The 27,938-nt window shown below is 42.3% G+C and overlaps 1 protein-coding gene across 4 annotated transcripts; it reads left to right on the forward strand.

The window, feature by feature from the left end:
* On the forward strand, positions 1–27,591 carry ehmt1b (euchromatic histone-lysine N-methyltransferase 1b). 4 transcript variants are annotated; one of them, XM_037752795.1, is made up of 27 exons: positions 6,894–7,141; positions 11,677–11,767; positions 11,859–12,382; positions 13,372–13,609; positions 13,646–13,792; positions 13,955–14,106; positions 15,736–15,891; positions 16,167–16,244; positions 16,359–16,461; positions 17,689–17,826; positions 18,096–18,373; positions 18,794–19,026; positions 19,266–19,472; positions 19,580–19,662; positions 19,820–19,926; positions 20,431–20,553; positions 20,846–20,947; positions 21,912–22,016; positions 22,103–22,257; positions 22,378–22,548; positions 22,797–22,941; positions 23,789–23,866; positions 24,014–24,129; positions 24,219–24,305; positions 25,616–25,694; positions 25,881–26,056; positions 26,192–26,381. In XM_037752795.1, the coding sequence occupies exons 1-27, from the start codon at positions 6,968–6,970 to the stop codon at positions 26,379–26,381; spliced, it is 4,236 nt and encodes a 1,411-aa protein (XP_037608723.1). In that variant the 5' UTR covers positions 6,894–6,967. The 4 variants fall into 4 exon arrangements, with proteins under 4 accessions (XP_037608725.1, XP_037608723.1, XP_037608724.1 ...); XM_037752796.1 differs by having other exon boundaries at positions 6,895–7,141; positions 13,372–13,653; positions 13,708–13,792; XM_037752797.1 differs by lacking the exon at positions 6,894–7,141 and adding an exon at positions 1–58 and having other exon boundaries at positions 13,372–13,792.
* The last annotated feature ends 347 nt before the right edge of the window (positions 27,592–27,938 follow it).

The following is a 27,938-nucleotide window of genomic DNA, read 5'->3' on the forward strand; positions in this document are numbered from 1 at the left end:
CGTCATCGCGGGTGGGTGGAGTTTACGTCCAGGCACCATGGCTTCGGTTGGACCCGAGGTGAGTGTGTGAGCGTTTATCTTCCTCTACGACGAGCTTCTTTCACTCTCTCACTGCTTTCTGGGCCTTGGAAAATGTGGAGCTAGCAACTCCGCTTGTTAACTCTCGAATAGTCTGCGTCGAGGTGTCCTTTTTTGTCGTTTAAATGTCCCCGCAGTCTCTCTGCTTTTGTGCTGCCTGGACCGGGAGGGCAACTGAAGATGCTGCGCCCCGGAACATGAATAATCCATCCGGGCGCGTTGTTAACTCTCCTCTGGAGGTTTACTTATACATGTTCCCGGGCTTAACGTCACTTGTCCTGCTTCTGGCCAGTTTTAGCGGTTCAAAATAAACTCCAGATGCGTTTTTTAATCATTTTTAATCACGTTTTTTAGCTGTTTTGTGTGTCATATTGTCTACTGATTGCTATTTTATATATACAGTGCTGTTTTAAGTAGCTAGCTAGCCGTTGCTAGTTAGCAGACTTTCTCAAAATCAACACAAAAACACCTTTTTGAGGTTATTAAACAATAAGAGGCTAGTCTCTATGTGATGTGGAGCAATACCTATAAATGCATAGTTTGTAATGTATCTACCTTTATGCTGTGCAGCTACATGATGCAGTCAAATGAAGCCTACAGCCTCCTCCACTGTAAACATATGGCGCCAGCTCTCTTAAAGCCAGCTTTTCATGCTCTTTGCATGATTATTTTTGCACATTTATTAGGAATTATATTGCTGGTTTTGCAGGATTATCTTTGCTATCTATTTGCAGTTATGCTTCATGCTCTTTCTGTCAGTATAAAAGCATAAAAGCAGTCCAGGGCTGGCTGTAACAAGTTGCATTGTTGTTTTTATTAAGGTTTTATTAGAGAAAAGATGCACATAATGGAGCTGATTTAATGGCACAGAAGTGTGCTAATGTGTCAGTTCCTCTAGTCTTTGTTTCTTTTTCTTTTTTCTCTCTCATTTTTTTTTTTTTTTTGAGAGATAGGATGCAGTCTTGTTCAGCAGAGGTCGCTCGAGCAGCGTTGAGATATCAGTGTCTTGAGGTTGTAGTAAAGAAAGGTGTGGGACACTGAGCTGTGCAGCCACTTCCGTTTTGCACTCATAACTTTTGTTCTGTGTGATTGTTGCATTAGAAAAAAGGATGCAATGGGTGGTCATCCAAATTAGAAATAACAAGTTGCATGACTTTTTAGAAACCTTGTCTCTGAAATCAACAGACCTCAACATCACCACTTTTCACTGGAACTACTTTCTACCAAAAAAAAATAGTCCCAATGAAAACTGTTGAGGTAACACTAATTCCATGGTAATTAGGTGATAATTAGCAAGTAACCTATTTGAAATTTATATGCCGAATTACCGCAATATTTACATCAACATTATTATTTTAAACATTATTTAATAATGATATTACGCTATTGCCCAATAGCTGGTAATTTATTTATTACATTTACAGGAAAATAATACAAAGTTAATTGATATGCTTTATTTCCATGTCTGCTGATAAATAGATAATAATTAGCAAATAACTTATTTGAAATTTTACTTATGTGTAGACACACAATGGTGAGATTTGTGCCCAATCAGAAGTGTCTTCTATTAGTTTTGGTTTTCCACCTCCGATGAAGAGCAGCACACAGCCACTTCTCAAGCCTAAGGGCCCTATTTTAACGACTATATGCTATTTTAGCATATAATTATTAAATAATGTTTATAATAAAGTAATTTTCGATACATTTTTAGGTAAATATTGGGGTGATTTGGCAGTAATTCCAACATAATGCAGTAAATGCAAAGGCATAATGACAGAGGAAAAAGATGAGGTCATTTGGAATATCAACATTTTCTTCAGACATATAAAGTTACCAAGAAAAACAATATACTAATAAAATTACAATATATTATCTTATTATGCACAGAAAAAATTATTTCTATGGGCTCCGCCATTTCTGACAACGTCAACAAACACGTCACAAGTCGTGAACTCGGAGCTTTCAGAAGCTTTCCATGACATGAGGCGGGTGTTCATATGGACTCATCTCGTAAACGCGACCAAATTTGAAGGCACCATATCCATCCATCCATCCACCTCTTCATTCATTCAAACATTCATGCTTAGATCTAGGCTTCTGAACCAATATTCCCCCTCCTCTTTGAGCAATGTTTGTCTCTTCGTTGCTGCCCCTCGCTGGCAAATACTGCTGTTTTATATTTGGTGCAGAAGATTGTGTAAAAGCCTGCTGTTTATTTCAATCAGCCATTACAGAAGTTGAAATGTGTGCTGCTGATTTCACTTCTTGAAATTACAAAGAAAGCTGAAAACGTGTTACTTCCTGGTTGGCAGCTGTAGTTTGAGCCAGACTCATTTGCATTGTCCAGAGTCAGACGGATATTAATTGGCTACCCAGAGAGCAAATTTACAGTACCATCCTTAATGATTAACAACACTCCACCAGGCAGATGAAACAATTTACCATACCAGTAATTATCATATTTTAACATAAAGGTATACATTCCAGCTAAGGTAGTATTAACTGCAGGGCTCCTGTATAGCTTTGCACTACATCAGGCAGGTGTTTCTGATTTCCTGGTTACTCATTGTACAGTTTGTGTGCATGTGTGTGTCTTTCAGCATTCAGTTCATGTGTGCATTCAGACAGGAAGCACAGCAGGAGAACAGGGTTGGTTGAAAGTCAAACAGTTCTTTGGGCTCCTGTAGTTGAAGTACCTGGAGGTGAAACGGCCATTATTGGCCTTGTGACAGATACTACCCAGCTGATGTCATACCCTCTCAACAGAATTGAGAAAGAGGCGAGATGTGCTCACTCGTAAGCTACTTCGATTTTGGACGCAGCAATAATTTTTTTCCGTAGCTGATTATGGAAGTAGCTAACCAGTAAGACATCTCGCTTCTTTCTCATCTCTGTTGAGAGTTGCACATGTGCAATAACGATCGAGCAGGATATACGGACCGGGTAGCGAGTGACACGTGTTGGTGTTGTTGTTGTTCCTGTGCAGCTTAATAATAACGTGACATTGAATCGGTGCATAGACTTGCTTACTCACCAATATCTGATCCAGCATTTTAGGTTGTATCGGAGGCAATATTGATACTGATATCAGAACAACTCTACTTGTATGTCATTGTTTACATTTTAGTTTCGCATTGCCATATTGACAGAAAAGGCGTAACTGAGCTGAAAGGGCACAGCGTAGCACGATGTACGGCATGTCAAGGAACCATCTTTATTAGAGGCAAGGGTTTGCGCGCAACCTAAGCACATTGCACAATCTTACAAAAAGTCCAGCAAACTGTGATCGGGCAATGCCCATTTCATATTAAAAGACATGCACTGTGCTATGTCTATGCTGTGCATTATCGAGACCATTAGCTTCGGCTAACTGCCAGTTATTCTTTCATATTGTTCTGTTAGTTAATACCCAGGTTTAGGAGTCACAGCGGAAAAGAAACCCAAATGCATAAGGGTACTTTTTTTTTTTCATTTTGCATTTTGTCCACTGGCAAAACATTTGAACATTTCAAACATCTGGGTGATCCCGTCGAATGTGCGTTGCATGTTGGATGTGTTTCCACTCACATACTCTACAACGGTGGAGCAAGCAGACACACCGTCCTTGTCTTAGACACAACTCTCTCTCCGTTTCTGTTGTAGCTGACCGGGAACCCGCAGGTGGGTCTTCCAGCTCCAGCGTTTCATTTGCGCTCGCCATAATGTGACTGACTCACACGCCAACCGCTTGTTGTGCCAACCTCAGCATATGTTGCTAACAGGGTAGGGTTAAAAGTTTCTGAGCGGAACTCGCACTTGTACAGACTTGTGTGAACTTTACTTTCCACATAACTTGCTTCAATCTACATAGCATGTATTCTGTTTGCAGCTGCATGCACCAGACCGTGACCCCGTGCCTTAACGGTTCGTTATGAATACATGAACCGTTACAGCCCTGAGTTAGGTAGATATAAGTATTGGATCACTATTGGCAGATACCCAATGTTAAATGACTCAGATTGGGATCAGGGATATTCCTAGTTAGTACAGTCACAAAACTGATGTTGGAGGGAATTGACCTGTAACCAGCGAATACTGAAAACTGTACTTGCGTAATAGTCACTTTTTGAAAGGTAAGATAAGGTTTGATTCTTTGGAGATCATACATCTTCATGGCAATCTGATGTTTCGATATCAGTACAGAAACTCTGATGTTGTGTCTGTAGCATGGTTCCAAATCTCTGAATCACTGCTCACATCTCTGGTTTGTTCTGCGATTCAATGGTGTTGTGCACATTGACTGCTGTTTCAGCCGCTTGGAGAAAGCATTCAACCAATCAGAGATTGTTGCCGGGGTTACTGTAAGTCATCTTCCGACATAGCTATCTAGCTACGTCCATGAAAAAAACCCAAATTATTTGACTTACAGGACAATTCTTAAATCTGCATATTTCTTTGATCAAAATGAAAAACGTTAAGTTAACTGGTCCTAGCAACCGCACCTGCAGCTTCTGTTTCGAATAAAGATGTCAGCAGTAGGGATGTGGTCGATGAGGACATTTCCTTTAAACTTGTGACAACACCAGTGTTACTGATTACAGCGGACATTTTACAAGAAAAGATGAAACCCAATATCTACAGAACACTTACTTTGATCTCTACCGCCGGATGGCTGTGTGTCTGACCTCTTCGGTTGAGCTTTCTCGACACACCGGGCACACCGGCTGTGAGCTTTCGATCCTCTGCACGGCGATTGCCTCGTTAACATTATGGTTCCCTTATAGCATTGGAAGCAGACACTTTCACATCCATTGTCTGATTATGTATTGATAACACAGGGCTGATTCATGAAAAATCAACTAAAATATGTCAAACACGTGGTGGTGGTGGTGGTGGTGGCGGCGGCGGCGGAGGAAATTCATGGAATCACCAAAGTCATTGGGGTCTGGGAATCCTGAATTTTAAATGTTGTGCCTGTATTTCACAGAATAAGTGAAAACTGTGACCTTCTGGGTGTGCTAGAAGAAAAGTCAGGGGATTGCCAAAGTCATTAGGATTCATCATCTTGGACATTGAATATCTCTAACAAATTTCATGACAATCCATCCAGTAGCTGTCAAGATATTTCACTCCGAATAAAATTTTTTAACCTCATTGTAGCGCTAGAGGAAAAGTCAGGAGAACACCAAAATCAGGAGGCTTCATCCTCTAGGGACCATGAGTGTCTTAAGAAAAATGTCATGGCAATCTGGCCTATCCAATAGTTGAGATATTTCAGTGTGGACTAAAGTGGGGTCGTGTCGAGAAGGTAACCCCCAAGTTGTGAAAACGTGCAAAAACTCTCGCGAGACTTGCTTCCCAATGTCCTATCCTAACCTTAACCATATGAGGACAATGCCTAACCTTAACCAAATTGCGAGAGTTTCGCAACTTGGGTGTTACCTTCTAGACACGACCCCAAAGTGGCGGACCAACAGACAGATTGAATCTTTATTGTGTAAGTATAAATCTGTGCAATCATGATGCACATTGACTTTCTTACAGTGCATAAAATTTCAGTCCTGATAGAGGCCTAAATGGGTACAAACATTTGTCATGCTGTAGGTAAAATGAGTCACATTATAGTGTTGCAGACTCCAGGTTTTCTTGTGTGCAGGACGATGCTTTGTCGTGTCAGTCAGCAATAAGCTGTTGTTCTTTGCTTATGGGTGGCCTCCTTTTGTGTCTTGTGGGTGTTGCATAGCCCACAGTGTTCACTGGCTTTCCACCTCTTTTCTATACAGTATCTGATATCTGCTGATATCTCTCTATCTTTACTGTATTGCAACTCTGCCATTGTGTGAGAGAAGAACTTATTTCCCTTCTTTTTTTTTTAGTGCATTGAGCCATGAAAGTTGATAAAGCTGAGCCTGTATGTCATGAAGTATTTCATTGTTTAATTGTGAAACGGGAGAAGCCACCAACATCTCTACATCTGCATTCCTACGTGTCTGAATACGTCCGCTGAGGAGAAAATGCATATCACAATGCAAAATGACAAGCTACTACTCTGATTAATTGTTTATTAAAAGTCATTAATAAATGTGAGGATTTGCTGCTTTTTCTCTTATTGTTGTCGTTGGATTTTGGACACAACAAAGACCTGACAACGATAGAAAGCCTTTGTGATGATGCATTATGCTAAGTTGGTGTTGTGCATTTATTATCATTCAGTGAGGACAACAGAGTAATTTATCTGTTCTGGTCCTTTTTGCGGTTGCTTTTGGAACTTTTTTCAGGCCTTTTCCTCAATGGCATCTCGTTCTGTGACTTCATTTCTATGACTCCAATATCTGTTGCATGGCCTGGCTGGCAGCGTCTGGGATTTGCTGCCTTCACTGCCCCTAGGCTCGGTGGAGACAAAAGACTCTCCTGTTGAGAGGTTCGGATGTGGCCTGATGTCTACGATTGAAAATATTTGACTAATAAGGCTCCGCACTGACATCCGGTTTGCTTCTGGGACTTTTACTCTTTTACATCTATACCATTTTTCCCCTCCTTCTTCTGTTGGTGCTGCTAAAGTGGCTGTGCGTACACACCTGCAATGAAGCCCTTATCCTCCCCAAAACATGATTGACCACATATATTTCCATTTTACACAAAACAAGAAAAGAATGACAATGAGAAAATTATTCTGGCGTCAAAAATGACATAGCATGTATGAGATAAAAACATTAGTAGGTATATTTCTCCAGTCTCATGGATATGCAGTGTATATCCGGTGGTGGATGTCTTCCGTGGCAATGAGGTCTTCTAGTTTAAAGAAACGGAGTGGTGCTACAGTTTGAGCTGACTGAGCATGCTCTGTGGAGACCCTCTGAAGAGGAGGACCGACAGAGGGAGCCACCAGGTCACATGACCGGCGAGGTGAATGTGCATGCGGGGAAAGAAAAGGAAAAGAGGAACAATCTGTTCGACACGTTCTTGCTCTCTCTGTCCTCCCCCTTCCCCCTTTCTCTCTCTCTCTATCTCACACACCCACACACTCTCTCTCTCTCTCTCTGACGCCTTCTTCTTCTCAATGGAGGCCATGAGAAGAAAGCAGGTATGATGCTTCCTGGAGGCACACTAGGGAAAAGACATGTTAGCTTTATACTCTTCACCCTTTGGTTGGCTTTGAGTGATCTGAGGAGATGCATAGACGCGCTTCTCAGATCCATTTTCTACAAAAGTTACAGTTGGTTTGAGCTCTTGCTGTCTTCTCGTTGAGATGGTTTCTCAGTTTGTAAGATGCGCTTCTCGAGACAGTTGCTGCTGCTGTATCAGCCACTGATTGATTCCTGAAATCAAGGACTTAATCTCGAGGAGCAGTGCTTTCCTCCCTTTTTTTTTGGTAGGTAGCAGTGCTGCTGTATCAAAGGGAGATTTGAGTGTGGCTTGCTGGATCCTGTTGTTGGAGAGAGCTCCTCATGGATTAGCACAACAGCTGTATTTAGAGCAATCACAGCATGCGAAATGTGATGTAACTCGATACACGAGAATGAACGTCTGACCTCCTGAAGATCTGGAAGCCACCCTGAGAGCAGATTTTTAAATCTTAGATCCAACGTCCTTTTGTCATTTCTGTTATCCCTCCTCTTTGCTCTATCCCTCATGGTCAGTATATAATGAGGTCCCAGGGGACTGGATGTATGGGATCACGAATATACAGGAACATACGGCTGCTTATCAATCCAAAGGATGCATGTCAGGCTGCGGGTGTCATGTTTACTGGTTTTGATCTTCTGAGCAGCTCTCTCAGCGGCATGTCTTGATCAGTCCGTTTGCACAATTAATCACTGGACGGGTAAATTATTGGCTTATTCCTGGAGTTTATTTGAGATTTTGTCCAAAACAGTCTCAAATATTTAGGGATTTTTTTTAAATAGGGCTGCCCCCTCTTAACAGATTAGTCGACTAATCATTGTTTTGGTCTTAGTCGACTAAGATTTCTTTTGTCGATTAGTCATTTTTATGCTTTTTTCATGGTGAATGACTTTTTTGCAAACACAAGATTTAAAGTGGTGCTTTTGTGTGATTCTTTGTCAAGAAACTCAGGTCGTCTACATGTACATAGATATTTTTAAAAACTGATATTTCCCCCTTCGTGTCAAAATAAAAAATCTGTCCACACGACCTTCGTTTTACAAAATATCTCTGGTCACACTCAAACGCAGAAACGACTCCAGGTGCTCGCCGTAATATTTACATGTCACCACAAGTGAGACCACAAGTTAAGGCTCATTTTGTTACCAGCCTTCTCACTTCCTTTCCTTCAGCTTCATTATAGTCAGTTCGATAACAGTTATTGTTCATGGGGGGTTGGGATTCCTGTCATCAAGTGACTCTTTAACATGCATAAATGAAGAAAGGGAGGTCATTCAGGTTTATGTCCATCGCCCTTCTGAGTGCTCCAAACCTCTCCTTCAATCGCCCAAAAGCACATTCAATCACCATTCACTCTTGACAGGTTTGATGTGTTCCCTGCTTTGGCCTCCTGTGACTGGAACATTTTTCAAATGTAAAGTAGTAATTAGTCATTGAGATAGTGGACTGTAGAGAGGTGACAGGAAAGGAGGGGGAGAGAGGAAGGATGACATGCCAGATGCAGACCGGGATCGTTGTGATTGCATGGTCAGCGCGTCAGATCATTAGACCACCAGGTCGGCCCATATTTGTGATTTTTTTATTTTGAGAGAATATGCAAAACCAAGAATGTATTTACCAAATGTATTAAGAACAATTTTGAAGTCGGGACAGTTGAAGGACGCTGCAAGATAAATCTGAGGGTTCTCAAGATGATTAAGGAAAAACAAATCTGCTGCACAAATTACAGTATTTTTATTTATTTTTTCTTTTCTCCAGTCTTTGCTTTTGCCTGTTCAGGCCTCTAAAAAAGATTCAAACAAAACAATATGACAAGGGGAAAATCATTCTTTGGTCAAACAGCTCACAGCCCATAGACGAGGGTTCACAACAGGGTTGGAAATTAGCACCAGCCACCAGCCAAATGCTGGTAAAATATGCAAATAGCTGCTAGATTTGCTTCACTCACCAGCCAAAGAAACAATGGTAATCTATTGACTGGCAGGTGGACACAAAAGTTAATATCTAACTTTAGTTCACAAGTAGATGCTGCTTCATTTTAAGGGATCATATGACAAAAATGTGGGGGATCACTGCTTTAGAAGGCCGGGGAGTTAACTCGTCCTTTGTTTTCTTAGGCTGTGTGAAATGCAGTTGTGTACGTTCTTATCATTTTATCTCATTTGGTGTTGGCACCTTGCACGTGACATCGTCTGTCAGCTGATTGTGTAACGTGTTTGTGCTTTGTGGTTAGGCAGCTCTGACTTGTTTTCAGGCCTGCAATGGATGTTAAGATCACATCAGTGCGAAGATCCAGGCCCTGTCACATACGAGGTTTACATTATGCTGACGCATTAGAATATTTTATAGCATTAGAAATATTGCATATAATCTGCTAAGGGCTTATTTCTACGAAGCTTATTTTGTTTTTTCTAAATAAAGGTCCAATCTGGAATGTCAACTCTGAACGATTGGAGTCTTATTTTTGCAGCCACAGCTTGAAGCTTTAGTCTATTCTAACATCTTTCAATTTTTTAATGTGCTCCTTAATGTTCCTGATCAGCACTCAGAGCCTTGGCTTCACATTTGGAGCTTCTTTCAGCAGCCCGCATATCCCCATCCACGTGCCTCCAGTCTCCTACGTTCCCCATCTAGTGGAAAAGCGCTGCAATGGCCGCGTTGTGTCAGTAAACAATCTGGTTGCGAAATGGCGGAGATCTGCAGACAGGCTTCTCTGCCTCCCTTCCCCCTCTTTCCTTTCTGTCTCCAGCGTGTGTGTTCCACTTTCCACCACTAGGGGGAGGGATGAGGCTGGTGGGGTTTTATTTTGTAACTGACTCTCCTCAATCCATCGAAAAAAAGGAACTGAAGGATTCTTCTTCTCTTCACCTTCACATGTGCTCACGAGATTCCTTGAGATCATACACCACAGAGGATTGTCCCAGACTAGATGTTCTTTGGGAAACACCCTCAGATACTGTGCTCACAGCCCCGGCTCTTGGCCCGACCTTGTTGCTGTTTGACAAGGTGCATGTTCGTGTTCGGCTCAGGGACTCAGGAGCACGTGTTTGGAGAGTGATTTTGGGGAATCTGTCCTGGTGGTTTGTTTAGTTGGGGTCTCTCGGTTGTGTGCAGGTTTCAGGACACACGCTGTCTGTTAAATGTGAGGAGTTGTCTGTCAGAGCCTCCTTGGGGAGGAGAATTTAACTGCTTCAATCAGTTTGTTAAATATCAGTGGTCTCTGTCTCCTGCAGGTCTTGTGATTGGGCTTGTTTGGAGAGAAAATGTTTCCTCTGCTTTCTCGAGACAATCCGATTCAGTGCCTGCTTGTACAACTCACTAGATGCGACCCCAGCCCCAAGCAGCACATGTGGCTGTATCTATCTTTATTCTGCTTTGTATGAGCCTCACATACGGTCGAGGAGACTGTAAACCTTCCTGTTTAGTTCCTAGAAATGCTGACGTTCGAGGACAAGCTGACCTAGGACCACTTTCCTTTGACATTTGATGGAAAAAGTGTGAAGACAAACAGGGTGGATCTGACAAGCAAATTTGGACCCAAAGAGAAAGCAAAAGTGTGCATTCATGATGTTTTTCCTCTTGGGCCTCTCGTGTGTCCTTTGGGCCCATTTTTCCCAGAGTGAGCGCGAGGTTGACGGCCTGCTCAGGAGGAAGGAGAGTTTTGCGTTTCGTGGCGTCACCTCTTCGACTGCTTCCTCCTGTGAGAAGTAAAATATGGTCTGTGGGTGGCTGAAATTTCTTTTGAAGCTTGGGCTGTGCTTCGGCTGTGCATCGACTGCTCCACTGGTTGGCTGTATGGCATAGAAAGAGAGAGAAGACGGACAATGAAAGTGCATGGGGGTCGCCCTCATTCTCTTGGCTTACTCTATAGTCTTTGATTCTGACAAAGACACATTACTGAAAGGAGGTTTTTACTCACACATGCAGAGGATGGTTTTATTCAGATTCTCATGCTTGGACCTGGATATTTTTTTTTTTTATAGATCAGAAAATGTGTGAATTAATTGGTTTATCGGTTGATAGAAAATGAATCAACAGCATTGATGATTGATATCAAGTAAAAATGGCAAACTATTTTTTTTCAACTACTGTGTTGTTTTGGAAGATCCACAGTCTAAAACCTCCACATTTTCAGTTTGACACAAATAGATAAAAGCAGAAAATCCTCAGAGAATGTTTCTTATTTTTGCTTGATAAACGACCTAAACAATTAATCAATTATTGAAATTGTTGCAGATCAACTTTCTGTCGATCGACTAATCAGTTAATTCAAGGAATTGTTTCTGGGCTGATATCATAAATTTAATATCTTTGGGTTTTGGACTGTCGGTCAGACCAAAATAAACACTTAAAGAGGCAACACTGGGCTATGGGAACTTGTGATAGGAATTAAACAATTTACAGACTAACCGATTAATTGCAAAAGTTATTGATTGACATGAAGATAAAATAATTGTTAGTTGGAGCTTGACCTATGTGTTCTTTTTCTATCAGCCCGCTGGTCTAGCCAAGGGCAGCGTGGATAAGGGTGCATCCACAAAGAAAGAGGAACTCGATGCAGCAAGCAACGGAGAGGAGAAACCAGGTATTAGTCAAATCAATCTTAAAAGACACTTATGAAAATGACCTGTTTACACTGTAATTTGCATTATTTCTTCGTTTTTTTCCTTCCATAGATGTGGACAAAGAGGTAGCAGCCAGACTGGCCCCTTCCCCTCCAGCAGAGACGATGCTTAACGGCACCGAATGTGACGACGCGAGGCACAAGAGCCCGACACACGGCTCTGCAGCAGCCAACAACAAGACTTTACCGTTGGTTAATGAAAACGGCACGTCCGACATGGAGCCGCCGCACGGTTCTGTTACTGGAAGCAATGGATTCATCCTCACTAAGCAGCAGCAGGAAGGCGGCGCCGCAGCGACGCCGGGTTTGGGAGTTTCCCCTCACAGGACTAACTGGTTGCCTTCGGGCTCACCAACAGGGGGACACACGGCCAAATCTCCCCCGGCCTCGGCGTCTGGGTGTGCGCAGAGTTCAGGTGCACTAAGGACTGACCCCAGTACGGGGACTACGTCGGGACAGGAGACACCAGACACTAAAAGCGGCTCAGCCTCGTCTCCTGCCCCGGCTCCAGCACCCGTCACGATACACAGAGCGCGCAAGACCATGTCCAGACCTGCTGTCAGCCCGGCACAAAAGGTAAACCATCAGAATCTGGTGCAGCATCATTTGTGTTTTCTGCCTCTTTTTCTCATTACTTTCTATTAGGGAGATATAGTTGAAATCATTATCACAAGATAAATAAGAACATGAGTATACACTAAATGAGAGCAGTAAATGGACATCCGAACAAAGTGTGAGGACACACGTACGGCTCAAGACCCGGCTCACAGTCGGTGTTCCAGTTCATCTCAAAAGTGTTGGATGGAGTTGAAGTCAGGACTTTGTGCTGGCTGGTCAAGTTCTTCCACACCAAAACCATTTCTTTGTCTTTGACCACTGGGGCACTATCATGTTGAAACAGGAAAGGGTCTTTCCGAACTATTGCCACAAAGTTGGAAGCACACTGTTGTCTAAAATATAATTTTACCCTGTAGCATTAAGATTCCCTTAAACTGGAAGTAAGGTGACCAAACCATGAGGAACAGTCCCAGATCAAAAATACACAATGTGTCCACATACCTTCAGCTATACAGTGTTAATTGATGAGACAAAATCATGTATAAAATGATTAAATTGTTACTTAATGCAGTAGGTAGGTAGGTACTTTATTACTTGTTATTGACTTTCTATAAATGGAAGATTTTCTGAGCTGTGCATTTATTTTTTTGACCAAGTTGCTGGTGTACGATTAATTATTTTAATAATAAATACAAATTAAATAAATGTGTATATACGTATTTATTGGTTACATTTTGTTTTACAAAGTTAGGAAAACAATGTTTAAGTCAAACCTGATGTTTCTTCACGCATCAAAGAATGATCCCAGTCGCTTCCACACATTGAGGCATACAGCTTATTAATGAAACACTGGTATCGGATCAGCAGGTATCGCTATCGGGACTAAAAAAGTCTGATCGGTGCATCCCTAGTAAAAACTAACAAACAATGAGCCTTCCCAGGAACAAATAGAAAATCACTTGTTAACACAGTGATCATAAATGCTTTTTGTTCTTGTTCCCCTACAGCTTCTTAACAGGGAATTAAGAGAAGCGAAGAGTGCCAAACTGGAGAAAATGGAGACTCATGTTGCACCCGACGTTCAGAAATCCTTGCAGCAGTCCTCCGCGCAGAACCATCTACCTCAGAGTCCGCCGGATACGCCAGCTTCAGCACAAACTGCTTCATCAGCTTCACCAGCACCTCCTGCAGCTCCCGCAACACCTCCGGCTCCTCCAGCTCCTGCAGCCCCTCTGGCTTCACGGGATCCTCCAGCTCCTGCAGCTTCAGGGGCTCCTCCAGCTCCTCCAGCTCCTCCAGCTCCTGCAGCTCCTCTGGCTTCAGTGGCTCCTCCAGCTCCTGAGGCTCCTGCAGCCCCTGAGGCTCCTCCAGCTCCTCCACCTCCTGCAGCTTCTGAGGCTCCTCCAGCTCCAGCCAAGCTCCAACTAGGTCAGACAGAGTCCAGTAACACATGACAGAAACTGACCTACTGTGGAAAAACTGACTTTGTTCTTTGGTTTCAGAGAAAAGTAATCAGTGGATCAGACCAGAGATCTATCTCTATTGACGGTTTGGCTGTATACGTGTGTGTGGTTCTCTCTTGTGCTGTAGGTCCTTTCTCAGGAGGGTTGGCATCCAGGAAGAAGAAGAGGAGGATGGGAATGTACAGTCTGGTTCCCAAGAAGAAAACCAAAGTGCTGAAGCAGAGAAGTGTGCTGGAAATGTTTAAGGAGCTACAACAGTCTAGAGCCAAGAGCCCGCAGGTCTGTGCTCCTCACATTTATTAAAACAGACGACACAAACACAATTTACAGGTCCGATGAGTAATGAGGATTTTCCTAAAAAAACAAGATTGTATTTTCTTATTTTGCTGAGTTCTGGGTGTCAACCTCTATAAAAATATAGCGACCAGGTGTCAGATCGTAAGCACGCATCCAAGAAGAAGCTACGGAAATGGCGGACATAGCGCCGACAAAACGCAAATATAGCGAGGCCAAGTGGACAGAGCTCATTCTAAAATGTGTTTTTGGCTTTCACCTGCTGGCGAGCACCGTAACCCTCGTTGAGTTTACAAACCGTAACCAACAAATCCTACTCATTGTGCCTTAAAGTGACGTCTTCATTCAGCCACTTGGCCGACATCTCAATTTGGAACAAACAACAAATCAAAATCACTTTATTTGGCAAGTTTAAAAGTACACACTGGCACACATTTATTCGCACTTCATTTTTAAACACTTTCTACTCTTGCACGCTTTGTGAACTGTTCTTGAAGGTCAGCAAAAGGTGTCGTACATGGGGCGAAGTATCATTGGAACTTTTTCTATACTTGTGTTGAGATCTGACGTGGTGTAATCCAAGACAGTCCAAACATGGAGAGAAATAAACATATTAGGGTTGGGCGATATGTTATAACCTCTTCCACCCATTGCGGGCGCCTTCGACCTCGGACGACTTAACTGTCTTTCAGAGGTTGAAGCAGGCTCCATTTTAGAGCTAGTGAAGGTACTGGTATCACATGAAACTAGAAAATCCATTGGAATCCATTGGTGCCAACCATGTCATGCTAGCTGTATAAAATGACCTGTGGTGACCTCTCGGATAATCACAGCCTCATGAAACTTTACAGCCACAAACTAGAGACCTAGAGCATTCAGAGGATAGATGGTAGATGGTAGATTGACAATAAGGGGGTTTCTGAGCAGTTTCCAAAACAGAAGTGCTCGCCATCCAATCACTGCAAAATGCAATTCTTGCAGAAATCTCCAATTGTCATAAGTTTTTGATACCAAATCACAACATTACTTTTTCTATGGTGTTCCTCAAGGTCCTGATGTCTTAATGTGGTATTGTTGATCTTCTATCTCACCCCCCTAAAAAACAAGCTCTCTAAGCTTTTTTTTTAGGCATATAAAAAAGTGAACTCACAAAATGTCAAGACAGGAAATATTCTTACACATATTAAACCGCAAAATACAACCGTACACCTTCTGAATTCAAATGTCTCTCTTTCACCAAACTAAGACAGGCTTAACTGCCTTGTTAACTCATCGTAAAACGCGCTGTTTACTTTGTTTTAGCACTGTGCCAGCTGCCCGCCGAGCAGAGGCTTTCACTCCGTCGTCGGAGGTAGACTATTAAATTAGCAAAATGAAATGAAAAAAAGTGCCCAAAACAAACAACCGATAGCCAATGTATTCGTCTAACCCTAACCCTAAAACACATTATTCTTAAAAAAACTGTTTTCATTTAACAGAAGAACCTACAGTAAACGCAAGCAGCCATACATGAACTGTACCTCAGAAAAACACTAAAACTGGCAATTGTTTTTATTCAAATCATCTAATCTGATCAGAGCAAACAAGTTTTGACCAGATTCTATTGTCTCACAGACTAAAGAGGTAGCAAACATAAATGGGGAGAAGGTCGAAAATGCATCTGAGGAGGAAGAGTCCGAGGAGATGGAGTCTGAGGAGGAGGAGCGACAGCAGCCAGCAGAAGGACCTGTCGGGGCTGTCCAGGAAGCAACGTCTGACCCCATCTCTCAGGTTGAAACAGTTTCCATTTCATCCTTTATGCAAAGTACAGAACTTAATGATCTGTTTATGACAGTATTGTTGTATAAACTGTTTTTTATTAAAGTAGAAGAAGCTTTTCAATCTTTTGATAAAAGTCAGGCAGCAACTGTATTCCTTAAATACACGTTCCTGAGACAGAGTATCGGAAACAGTTTTCCCATCCTAGTATCACTGTGTGACTCTAATGTGATAGAGTAAATGGCAGTTTGGATAAGTCATGTGATGAACTCTGTTTTGTGTTTAAGATGGAGATGGGAGATGAGCAGGACTCTGAAGAGTCTGGAGAAGAAGAGGGAGAGGAGGAGGGCACAGAGTCTGACTTGGTAAGAGTCACCGTCATTACTACTACAACCTAACTACTTCACAGTATTAGATCTTTTCTCTTTTGTGTGAAGACAGAACATTTTTGTAATCATCTCTGCATCCGTCTGCTTCAGAGCACAGAGTCCAGTCTGAAGAAGAAGTTGAAAAAGAAAATAAAGAGAGACAGCGCGTGGCTCAGGCCGTCCAGGAAACGGAAGAGGAGGATAAAGGGCAAAGGTGATCGCCGCTCCTGTCACATTCGCACCTGTACAGAGTCATCCAGTCGCTCACCTGTGGTTCACATGTTGAGCATCAGTTTTTATTGGCTAAAAATGTACAAATGAAACCTTTTTCTTACCTTTTACTTGATCCAGTCTGTTTGTTATTGTGTGTCTCGCTCTGAGAAGTCTCGCTCTGAAATCTCACGTTGCATCCACATTGTCGAGTATCAGCTAAATATTCAGCGATGACATTGAAAATCTTTTAGGTAAGGCTAAGCTCAGTTTCTGTACTCCAACACAACAAACTCTGACAACATCGGCACTCCTCTCTCACTAACACACATGACATGATTTCTCTGTAGGGTCCTTTCCATAATGTTGTCAGACACTTATAATAACAATCTGATCCTGTCAAACTGAGGGTACCAGGTTGCCCCAAAGGACTACATTACAGCTCGTTTAGCAGCTGGTGGCTGCAGCATTTTCCCTCAATACTGGATCAGTTTCAAAAAGTGTTGTCACTTAGACACAAAAACATGGGAAAATAGGATCCAGGTTGAAAAATACTGAAGTTAACCTTTAAGCAGAATTTTCGTATCACTTTAATGTTCAAAAACATTGTATCGACATTTTTTTTTTTACATTAAAAACTTCCATAGACGTCAAAAAATTCATGCAAAAAATAACGTTTTCATTTTTAGATTTGTTCTACTACAATAGACAGTATAAAAACCTAAAGGTTATCCTAACTTACTCATAACACTGTTTGGTAGGCAACAGCCTTTTCTGGACTGTTGCTGCCATCAGCCCTGATATCAGTTGCATATTGAGTAAACACACATTTATAAAAAACCTTCAGAGGTCATCCTCAAGTCTTTCTGTCCCTTTAAACCCTAAGATCCACCTCACAAGTGTGAGTTCTTTGCAGTAGATTATGGATTTCTGTATTTCTTAACTGTTTTGTCGAACACATTTTTCTTTTTAGATGTCGCACTGTTTTTACAAATATTCATGAGATTGAATTAAGATAAGATAAGCCTTTATTGATCCCCAAATGGGGGGATTCGGTTGTTGCAGCAGCACAAGGACAGAAATAAATTGATAGATAACAAGAGGTATATTAAACTAGTATAAGAATAGAATAAAAATAGAAAGTCTACAAGAGCACTTATGGCTTTATTTCTCAAGACTGTAACGGTAAACGGTGAGGCATTTTCTTACTGATCACTGTTGTTCTGCTCAGAACTGGAGGCGGTGGATCAGCCTCAGGCTTCAGCTCAGGCCCAGGCAGACGATGGTAAAGAACGCACACAGATTTCCTCACCGGAGTCTGTCAACCTCAACAAACCCCACGAGGCGGCAGTTCCCTCACAGAACAAAGGTGAGCTTAGAAGAAACTACATAAGTTGTTAAACTTGTACAAAAAAAATCAGGTTTCATACTGGTCTTAACAACGCCCAACCTGTCTGCATGTCAGTGGTTCTGAGTGGGTGGTATCAACTGAAAAAGTGACATCACTACATCCCCTTTGGAGAGGTCCAATTTGCTATATTTTCTAGCCAACATATGATTTGGGGCATTTAGTCCTTCTGCTGATTTAACTGAAATTGAAGGTAAATGTAGGTAAAGTCAGACTTTGTTTCTTTCCAGCCGCTTCAGAGTCAGCGATAGAAGAGGCTCAGGAGCTCCCGCTCTGCAGCTGCCGCATGGAGACGCCCAAGAGTCGAGAGATTCTCACCCTGGCAGACAGGAAGTGCATGGCCACAGAGAGCGTTGACGGACAGCTGACCCGCTGCCAGGGTGCCATACTGAAACATGAAATGATGCGTCCCTCCAACTCCGTTCAGCTGCTGGTTCTGTGCGAGGACCATCGCAACGGCATGGTGAAGCACCAGTGCTGCCCCGGCTGTGGCTTCTTCTGCAGGGCTGTGAGTACTCACTCACTGTATCAATGTCTTGTATCGATGTCACTGTATCGATGTCAGGCCTTCAGCTGCAGTTTGACCACGTCTCCCTGGAATGGATGTGGATTTGCTGGGGGCTACTGTCAAGTGCAGAGCTGCTATATTAATGCTCTGTATTTTGAATTTAGCACCTTTAACCAAAAGTTTCTATGGCTTCATCACCTTTTTTTTATATTGGGACATTCCTGGGGCTTCAAGTGCTTTGGTTCACTTGACTTGACAATAATTGCAGCCACAACATGTTTTTTTTTTAGAGAAACCAGACTATTCCAGCACATGTAAGGGTGCTTTCTGATTTCCTGTCTACACTCCTCACAGTAATCTGGTTTCTTGTGTAAACATAGTCAAAGAGGATCATTGTGTTTTGCTCTTTCGTTCATGCAGGGGACCTTCATGGAGTGCCAACCAGACCTCAGCATCTCTCACCGTTTCCATCAGGCGTGTGCCTCGGTGCTGAAAGGCCAAAGCTTCTGTCCCCACTGTGGAGAGGAGGCCAGCAAGGCCAAGGAGGTCACCATCGCCAATGCCGACACCACCTCCACCGTGCCCCCCGCGCTCGCACACGGACCGGTCACGCCCGGGGTCCCAGAGGGCCGAGCAGACACCACCACTGGCAGGTAAAGCGCCAAGTGTGGTTCGTTACCTGACGTGATTATTGGATTGTGTTTGATGCTCATGTTCAAGAGAAAATAACTCGGTAGTCTCCTTGAACAGTGTAAAGGCAGCAACTGTTTCTTGTAGTTTCCTCTACAGGAGATTTTAGACAAAATTGAATGTCCTTTTAAAAGCATTGAATAATGAGCCCCAAGCAAAATTCATTCATGCACTGCATACGTTTTTCCCTTTTGTTTTCCAGCTCCTCTCGTCTTGCTTTGGGGGGTGAAGTCAGCGGCAGGGCCGACAGCTCTCTGTCCAATCGTTCTTCTCACGGACTCGACACCTATGCTGTTCCTGGGTCATCCAAGACCGTGACACTGCTGGCTGGGACGGCGTCGCCTACAGTCCCTCAAGGACCACCTAGAGAGACCCTAGAGAGCATCCTGGTGGCTCTCGACACAGAGAAGTACGTTCTACCACCAGACTGCCATCTTGATGTATCTGAGAGTTATTTGAGACAAACATAGACAACCACTCACATTTTTTTTTTCTCCTTGTGTGTGTTTTGATCAGGCCCAAGAAGCTGCGCTTTCACCCCAAACAACTTTACCTCTCAGCCAAACAGGGAGAGCTCAAGAAGGTCTTGCTCATGTTGGGTATGTTAACCCCACTTGTGCTGTTTAGAAGTGCATCACAAAATCCTGTTCTTCATAAAATCTTCTTTTCATTTTGTGGTTCTTTATATGCATCTAACATTGCTCTTTATCCAAATGCTTTTTAATCAATTTGTTTCCTTCTCCATTTACCTCCCAGTGGACGGCATCGACCCGAACTTTAAGATGGAATCTCAGAACAAACGCACCCCGCTCCACGCTGCAGCTGAGGGAGGTTTTAAAGACATCTGCCACATGCTTGTACAGGTAAGACTCTTTGTCTTACAGTGGAAACCTCTTATAGTGATCACGTCTGTCCTTGGTCAAATTGTTCACTATAAGCGGATGAATATTATAACCACATTTTTGTTGTTGTGCATCATTTCTCATGCAGATTAACATATTTATTACATGAATACAAAGTAATGAAACGGACCGCTTCGTTATTTACTGGCTCGCTGACAATTCTCCTGCCTTTTCCCTCACCGAGGGTGATGAATGAAATGTATGAAAAGACCCAAAATGAACACTGTAAGAAGACTACTTGATTACAATAAGCGAATGATTTAAACAGCGTTTGTATCTGAGTGATTCTGTCCCAAACGTTTTGATCCATATAAGCAGATCACTGTAACCGTGATCACTATAAGCAGTTTCCACTGTATTGTCTTTCAGTCCTGCCCTGTACCTACTCCTGTGTTACTGTGGTAATTAATAAGGTCGGTTTAAGATCCTTATTGTCATGTTTTAAAATGAAAAAATGCCACTCAGGCCGGAGCAAACTTGGACATGTGTGACGAAGATCAGCGGACGCCACTGATGGAGGCCTGTGAGAACAACTACATGGAGACGGTCCAGTACCTGCTGAGAGCTGGAGCCAGCGCCACGCACAAGGTAAACCTGCATCTAGTTTCTCAGAGCTTTTCATCAGCCAGCTACAGTGATGAGTAAAATTAGAACATAATTTGACCTTTTTAATTTTTTGGCAGCTGTCATACTGGTGCTTTATCTATATTCTTTTTGTCCAAACAAAAGAAAAACTGCAAAGAACTTATTTGATTCAAGACGTTAAAGTGGTTTCTTTCAAAACAGATTGATTATTGTATCACATGCATGTATATTAGTTATGGATGTTTATCTTGAGACTTGAGAGACCGTCAATAATTGGATTCTCTGCTGCTCTCAGGATGTTGAAGGGTTCACGTGTCTCCACCTAGCGGCCAAGTCTGGCCATTACAACATTGTTGAGCACCTTCTGACAACAGGACTTATCAACATCAACTGTCAGGTTGGTACAACTTCACGTTTTTCTTTCAGTCATTTTCATCCTCTCAGAGATTCCAGGTGTACTGTAGGGCTTTTACGTTAGTTATTGTGTGTGTAGTTTTGATCAAGGATGTCATCTTGCACTAGTCCAATCACGTTCTCCTCTGGCTGATCACATGTCCGTCTGTCTGACCAAACATAGATGCACATGTCTGATTCAGTAGTTGAAAGCGTACAGCTGATTGTTAAAAATGCCACATCAGAGTTCAGTAATTAGTGTTTGACATTTGACTATTGGGCTCAATTTAAAGGGATCAATAAACTCCTGATTCACCTGCCAATGCATGATGAGCTAAAATACTGACTTAATCATTTTGCTATCAAAGTGATTGCCCTAAGATACATGCAACAGTATAATGCATCCGTACAGCATATCTTAGGGAGTATAGCCTGTGTGTTTGGGAAGTACTTCAATATTTAAAGAAGAGTTGTAGTCTGAGATGTCAACATTGTAGAAGTACATTCAGTTTAATTCAGATGTTCAGTTTACCACACACTGTCAAGACACTTTGCTCCGAAGAAGGAGCTACAGTTGGACAGAACAGACAAAAATAACTTAATTTGATTGGAGAGTGGCTCCGAGGAAGCACTTAATGTTTTTCTAAAGTTGCACAATGAGTATTTAAATGTAAGTGTTCTATATCAACTGTATGCTTCCTTCAAATGCACTCAATGCCAGTAAATTACACATAGACAGCTGTTGGACTTATGCAGAGCTCAGAGAAAGGACTGCACTGCGTCTGATGTGTCTTTGTTTGACATGTCTGACCTTGCTGCCATTAGGACAGCTGTGAGGATGTGGATGAACCTTTGTACCAAGTGGGCAACAGTGTTGTTTCTAAATAAGTATAGCTGTCATGTAGGTATGTTTCAGCTTTACTCAGCTGATCAGTTTGGTGAGCTTTAAAGTGTTATTTTCCCCTCAGGATGACGGAGGTTGGACAGCTATGATCTGGGCGACGGAGTATAAGCATGCGGACCAGGTGAAGCTGCTTCTGAACAAAGGAGCCGACATCAGCATCAGGGACAAGGTTGGCTTAGGAGTCCGCTCTGTGTTTCACATGCTTTACACAAGAACCAAATATTGTTCTGATTGTTGGTGTGTTTTGTTTTCTAGGAAGAGAACATCTGCCTCCACTGGGCAGCGTTCTCGGGCAGCGTGGAGATCGCCGAGCTGCTCCTGAACGCCCGCTTTGACCTGCAGGCTGTCAACATCCACGGAGACTCTCCTCTACACATCGCCGCTCGGGAGAATCGTTTAGAATGTGTCACGTGAGTTACTGCCTCCCAGAAAGAAAAAAACTAATTAGTTGCTTTTTGAACTGTAGTTAAAAACAAGAGTTGTTCAGAAGTGGCTTGTTGTTGATGATCAGAAGAATGTGGTCTCCTCAGGCTTTTCCTCAATCGAGGAGCAGATGTGTTTCTAAAGAACCGCGAGGGAGAAACTCCTCCAGATTGCTGCAGCCACAACTCGAAGGCCTGGGTGGCCCTGCAGGCCAACAGGAGGGAGAGGGACGCCAAGAACACCAGACTCACTCGAGCGGAGGAAAAAGTCCTTCAGAGGTTGAAATTACACTGTGAAAATAGCAGTGTTTTAAAAACGTGTTGCTTTGGGGTGGGCATGTGGCATTAGATACAAGTGGGAAGATTGAATACTAACCAGGACGGGCCAGCTTGAGTAATACATCTATGAGTTCAAGGCTTATTAGATGGCAAAACACACAGCATTTCTTTTATCACAGCCTCTGCATTAGATTTTCTTCACTCTGAAGACTTTGACAGCCCCTAACTAACGTCTTCTCTGTTTACAGTGACATAGCTCTGGGGCAGGAGAGCATTCCCCTTCCCTGTGTCAACTCTGTCGACAGTGAACCTTACCCAGACGACTACAAATACATCTCCGAAAACTGCGTCACCTCCCCCATGAACATCGACAGGAACATAACACACTTACAGGTGAGTTAGAAACCAATTCATCAGGTATTTTAAAGGGATAGTTTGGGTGTTTCGAAGTAGGGTTGTATGAGGAACTTATCCATATTCAGTGTATTACTTACAAGAGATGACAGTCGGCACGCCCCTAGCTTGAAGAAACAGACAGGAGTGACCGCACAGAACCAAAGCAATATACTTCTGTGGATGGGGCCGGCAGTAAAACATATTTTAGCTACCTAAAAGAAACGCTCACCTAAAAAAAACAATATCAGTTTAAGTGTACGCTATATTTAGAATATTTTGACAGCTTTACCTTGCCGTGAGACAGCTATACAGTCTCTATAAAGACTGGAGAACTGAAGCCGTTATCTATGCTCTCGCTAAAACAACCAGACTCCATTGGAAAAAAAACAGTAATTTTACCTCTCAGAAGTTGCCGGTCTACCGCTGCCTCGATCGGTTGGTTTGTTTGTGTTATTGTGTAACTTTGGTTAGTTCAGATTCACCAAAGTCACACAATAGTACAAACAAACTAACCGATCGAGGCAGCGGTAGACCAGTAACCTCCGTGTTCTGCGAGGTAAAATTACAGGTTTTTTCAATGGAGTCTGGTGGTTTTGGCGAGAGCATAGATGAATACAACTGCTTCAGTTCCCCGTAGGAAAGGGCTGTCTGATTGCAAGGTGAAAATATTATAAATATAGCGTAATTCCTGTCTGCTTCCCCAAGCTGGGGGCATACTGACCATCAGCACCTCATACAACCCCACTTTAAAACACCTGAACTATCCCTTTAAAAGAAACTTTTCTCTGTGATTGGCAGTGTGAAGTGACCAGTATTATTTTCTCTCCTTGTCCATGGCTCACAGTACTGTGTTTGTAAAGAAGACTGTTCGACAAGTATCTGCATGTGTGGTCAACTCAGCCTGCGCTGCTGGTACGACAAGGTAAGAATAGATGTCTACAACCATGAAAAACAGCACCAGACCCAAAGTATGTGAGCAGAGTGTCCACATGCCATGTGTCTTGACAACCATGAAGGATATATACTGTCTGATATTCTTACAGTATAATGTATTATTTGTCGTGTTCAGGGTGGTCGTCTTCTACCTGAATTCTGCCGTGAGGAGCCTCCTCTCATCTTTGAGTGTAACCACGCGTGCTCCTGTTGGAGGACCTGCAAGAACCGCGTAGTGCAAAATGGAATCAGGTATTCAAAAATTCACCTGTGTAAAGTTAAATATCTGCTTCAAAGGGAAATATCAAATTGTAATGTAAAAGACGTTGTGTATCTTCCAGGACCAGGCTTCAGCTCTTCAGGACCAGTAAGAAGGGCTGGGGTGTCCGTGCAGTACAAGACATACCACAGGGGACCTTTGTATGCGAGTAAGTCCCATATACAAATAAAATACTGTTTATATTTGCACTTTGAGTCACAAACACCACATTACAATGCAGCCACATGTATTTAGTAATCTGGGCACCACACAGAACAGGCAGGCTGTGTCCACTTTCCCCCCCCCCAATCTGAAAAAGCTGCTACTCTCACACATTCAGCGTCTGCATCTCCTGCCAGACGGTAGCAGCTCAGACTGTGAGCGCAGCGTACGAGAGATATACTTATGCTTTTTCACGTTTCAGAAGTGCCGTCGATGTCAATGAGGTGTTTCGCTGAAGTGCCAGTCACTATCCTGCCTAATGCATTGTAGCTATTTTCAACAGCTTTTTTTTTAATCACAACATTTAACTGCGTGCCATTTCAAAAGGGGAAGGGTTTTATCTTTTCATGTCACTCATGTTCACTATTGCCAGCATTATTTTTTAAAGTTGGTTGAGTCTAGAGCGTGTCACCAGCATAATTGTGCTTTTTTTCAGCGTTCAATTAATAATTTGACAGTTCATTAAATTTGCATTGAATAAAAAGATAGAAAATGGAACAAATGTAGAAGTAATAATTTATCAACAACGCAATATGACAGACAACAGAGCATCAACAGTTTTGTTTTGTAATGCTCAATTTAAATACATATTTAAATAAATAATTATAAGTCTACAGTTATTCTGGTGGCACACTCCACACTGCAAAAGGATTCAGCTATAAGAAGCCATGTGAAGGATGTGTGTTCACCAATCCCTCATGTTTACCTCACTGTTGGTTTGTGTGCAATTTTTGTTCTTAACTTTTTTGTTTGTTTGTGTAGCTGTTCTGAGCCGACTGGTTACCAGTCAAGTTTTGAAGTAAACTCCCAGTTATTACAGAGAAATAAAGACATATCAATTTGTACTGTCTGTATAAAGCATGGAAGCATGTACATCAGAACAGAATTATTAAACTGAATGTGATAGTAAAATATATTTTTCTAAAGAAAGGTAACACTGACAGTTAGTTTGGGATTTTTCTTTAATTAAAATTTGAGTCATCCACTCACTCATGATCTTTCAGTGTTGAATAATGTGTGTTTGGTTAAAAATAACCTTTTGGGTTAAACATTTTCAAAGATTTGAAAACACATGAAAGGTTTCCCAGCAGGGATGTTAAATCTTTGAAGCTCAACATCTCAGAACTGCAGCCTTCCCGACTAAAACCTTATAATTCCACATTCATCAAATGTTGACATGTTGTAAACAGCGTCTGCATTAAAAACGTTTGAGTGACGAGTCTGCAGCTACTGACGGGTCACCTGCTTTTTGAACAGGTACGTAGGTGAGATCATCTCCGAAGCAGAAGCAGAGATGAGGCAGAATGACACGTACCTGTTCAGCCTTGATGATAAGGTAAAGTACCAGCGTGTTATCAAACTGAAAACATGCTCGAAAATAATTAAAACTTTTCCTCTTATCATGAACATTTCAATCTCTTAACTTTTTACTTTGAGTTTTCTTCCCATGCAGAATTCTCTTTTCAGCTGTACACTTGGAGCTTATTTGTCAGTTTGACTCGTTTAATTTCTTCCCTGCCAGCCACAAGATCTATACTGCGTCGATGCTCGTTTCTATGGAAACATCAGCCGCTTCCTCAATCACATGTGCGAGCCCAACTTGTTTGCCTGTCGAGTGTTCACGACGCACCAGGACCTTCGTTTCCCACACATTGCCTTCTTCGCCAGTGAAAACATCAAGGCTGGAGAGGAGCTTGGGTAAGTTTTTTTTATTCAGTTTAAGACATAACGTCTTTTATACACAACCCTGGAAGTAAGATAAAGGCAAGTTTAACATTGGATGACAGTGCTTTTGTATAATCATTTGCTTTCTCCTTTTCCCCTCCCTCTCAGATTTAACTACGGCGACCACTTCTGGGAAGTCAAAAGCAAGCTGTTCAGCTGCGAATGCGGCTCTTCCAAGTGCAAGTACTCGTCAGCGGCCATGGCGTCGCTGCAGGCGGACAGCACACCGGAGGACCAGCAGCAGCCCAGTGCGTCACCTGACACCAGCTCTTCCAACAGTCCCTCCAGTCCTTCCTAAAACCCTCCACACACACACACTAAGCTTCGCTACATGTACACATGACTGATGGACACACCTGCGTAATGCACCAGTCTGAACTTTTATCAATGAACTTGTACTGTATCTCCACTTCTGATTCAAACCATGGACCTTTCGTGAGAACCTGTAAAACCGTTGTCATACAGAACCAGATGCACAATCAAATCCTGGAAGAACTTACTGCTCCGTTATTCCACCCAGATGAACAGCAGGGAGCAGCGTCGTCACGCACAGCAAATGTCACAGGGACAATAAAAATCAGTCTTTACTTGTCATACATAATGTCATACATAACTTTACTGGGAAGGAGAACTGTGCATTTTGTCTATTTTTTCCAATATGATTGGTTGAAATTATCAAATGGCTTTTCTTATCGAGTCATGATCAAGGAACTTTGAGGTCGGGGGATGAGGGTATCGTTGTCTTTTGCAAAGACAACCTCAGCATACAGCTGAGTTTAACTTGTTCGACCTTCGCGGTCATTTATCATGAACCATTCCAGCGAGATTAGCTGATAAATATTGAGCTATGTTGCCACTTCTTTGCATAACTTCATCTTTGTTGCAGCGGTCTTTGAACAGACATGTCCAACATTTGCCACCACAGTTGATTTTGAGTTGACAAATGAACTAAAATGATAGGAAAGTCAAAGACAGGGTGCAAAAAAGTGGATTGTTTTTTTTTTATTTGCTACTCAAGCGAGTATAGATTGAGAGAAAGATGCTGTACCATTCCTCAAAAATGAGGCATTTCTAGTCTGCCCTTTTTATTAAGCATGTTGCCACAGATGTGGGAGAATTGATTAAATTGAATGGCGTTTAAAAAAAACAAGAAAAATGGTGCTGACAAAGGTTTTTACTTTTGTTTTCATTTTTATTACCCACGTGAACATAGTTTGTAAGATAAGAGAACGTTTTACGTTTTTTATGTTTAATTTTAACTCCACTTTTCTAAGCGTAGTTACTGTAGTTAAGCTATTTTTGTTTCATGATTTTGCCGACAGAAGCCAACCCGTCTTTTTAAATGTTGTTAGTAAAGCAGTGACTGTTGTGCAAAGTCTTGAAAGGTATAAATGAAAAAAAAGGTTATAAAAATGCAATTCATAACGTTCTGTTACATATTTCTGGACCGTGAACCATCCATCTAATTGGTTGTATCTTTTTCAATAAATTTACTACTAATGCATTTATTCTGATATGCTTCACTTGTTGCTGTTTTTCTTGGAAGACGAGTCTGTTTGCTTCAATGTTACCTAAAAATGTTATTGCAGAATTTTAATATCGCATTTCTCCAGCTCTGTCATTTTGCAGATTTTCTTCAGGTCTGGTGAGAGATTGCTTTTTTAGCTCCTTATCTTGTCAACCACAAACACGTTACTGAAAGATCTTCAAACTGGAGCCTGCAGTCAGTTTGACCCTGCACGAACCGAGCAGCAGCTCAGTTTTGACAGACGGGCCCAGGGCCCGGCGCTGAAATGTTAGAGCAGCTGTGGCATCCGAGCTGCCGACACTTCCCACACTCTGTTTGCTTTAATGA

The sequence above is a fragment of the Sebastes umbrosus genome, chromosome 19 (genome assembly GCF_015220745.1).
Source record: "Sebastes umbrosus isolate fSebUmb1 chromosome 19, fSebUmb1.pri, whole genome shotgun sequence".
Lineage (NCBI taxonomy): Eukaryota > Metazoa > Chordata > Actinopteri > Perciformes > Sebastidae > Sebastes > Sebastes umbrosus.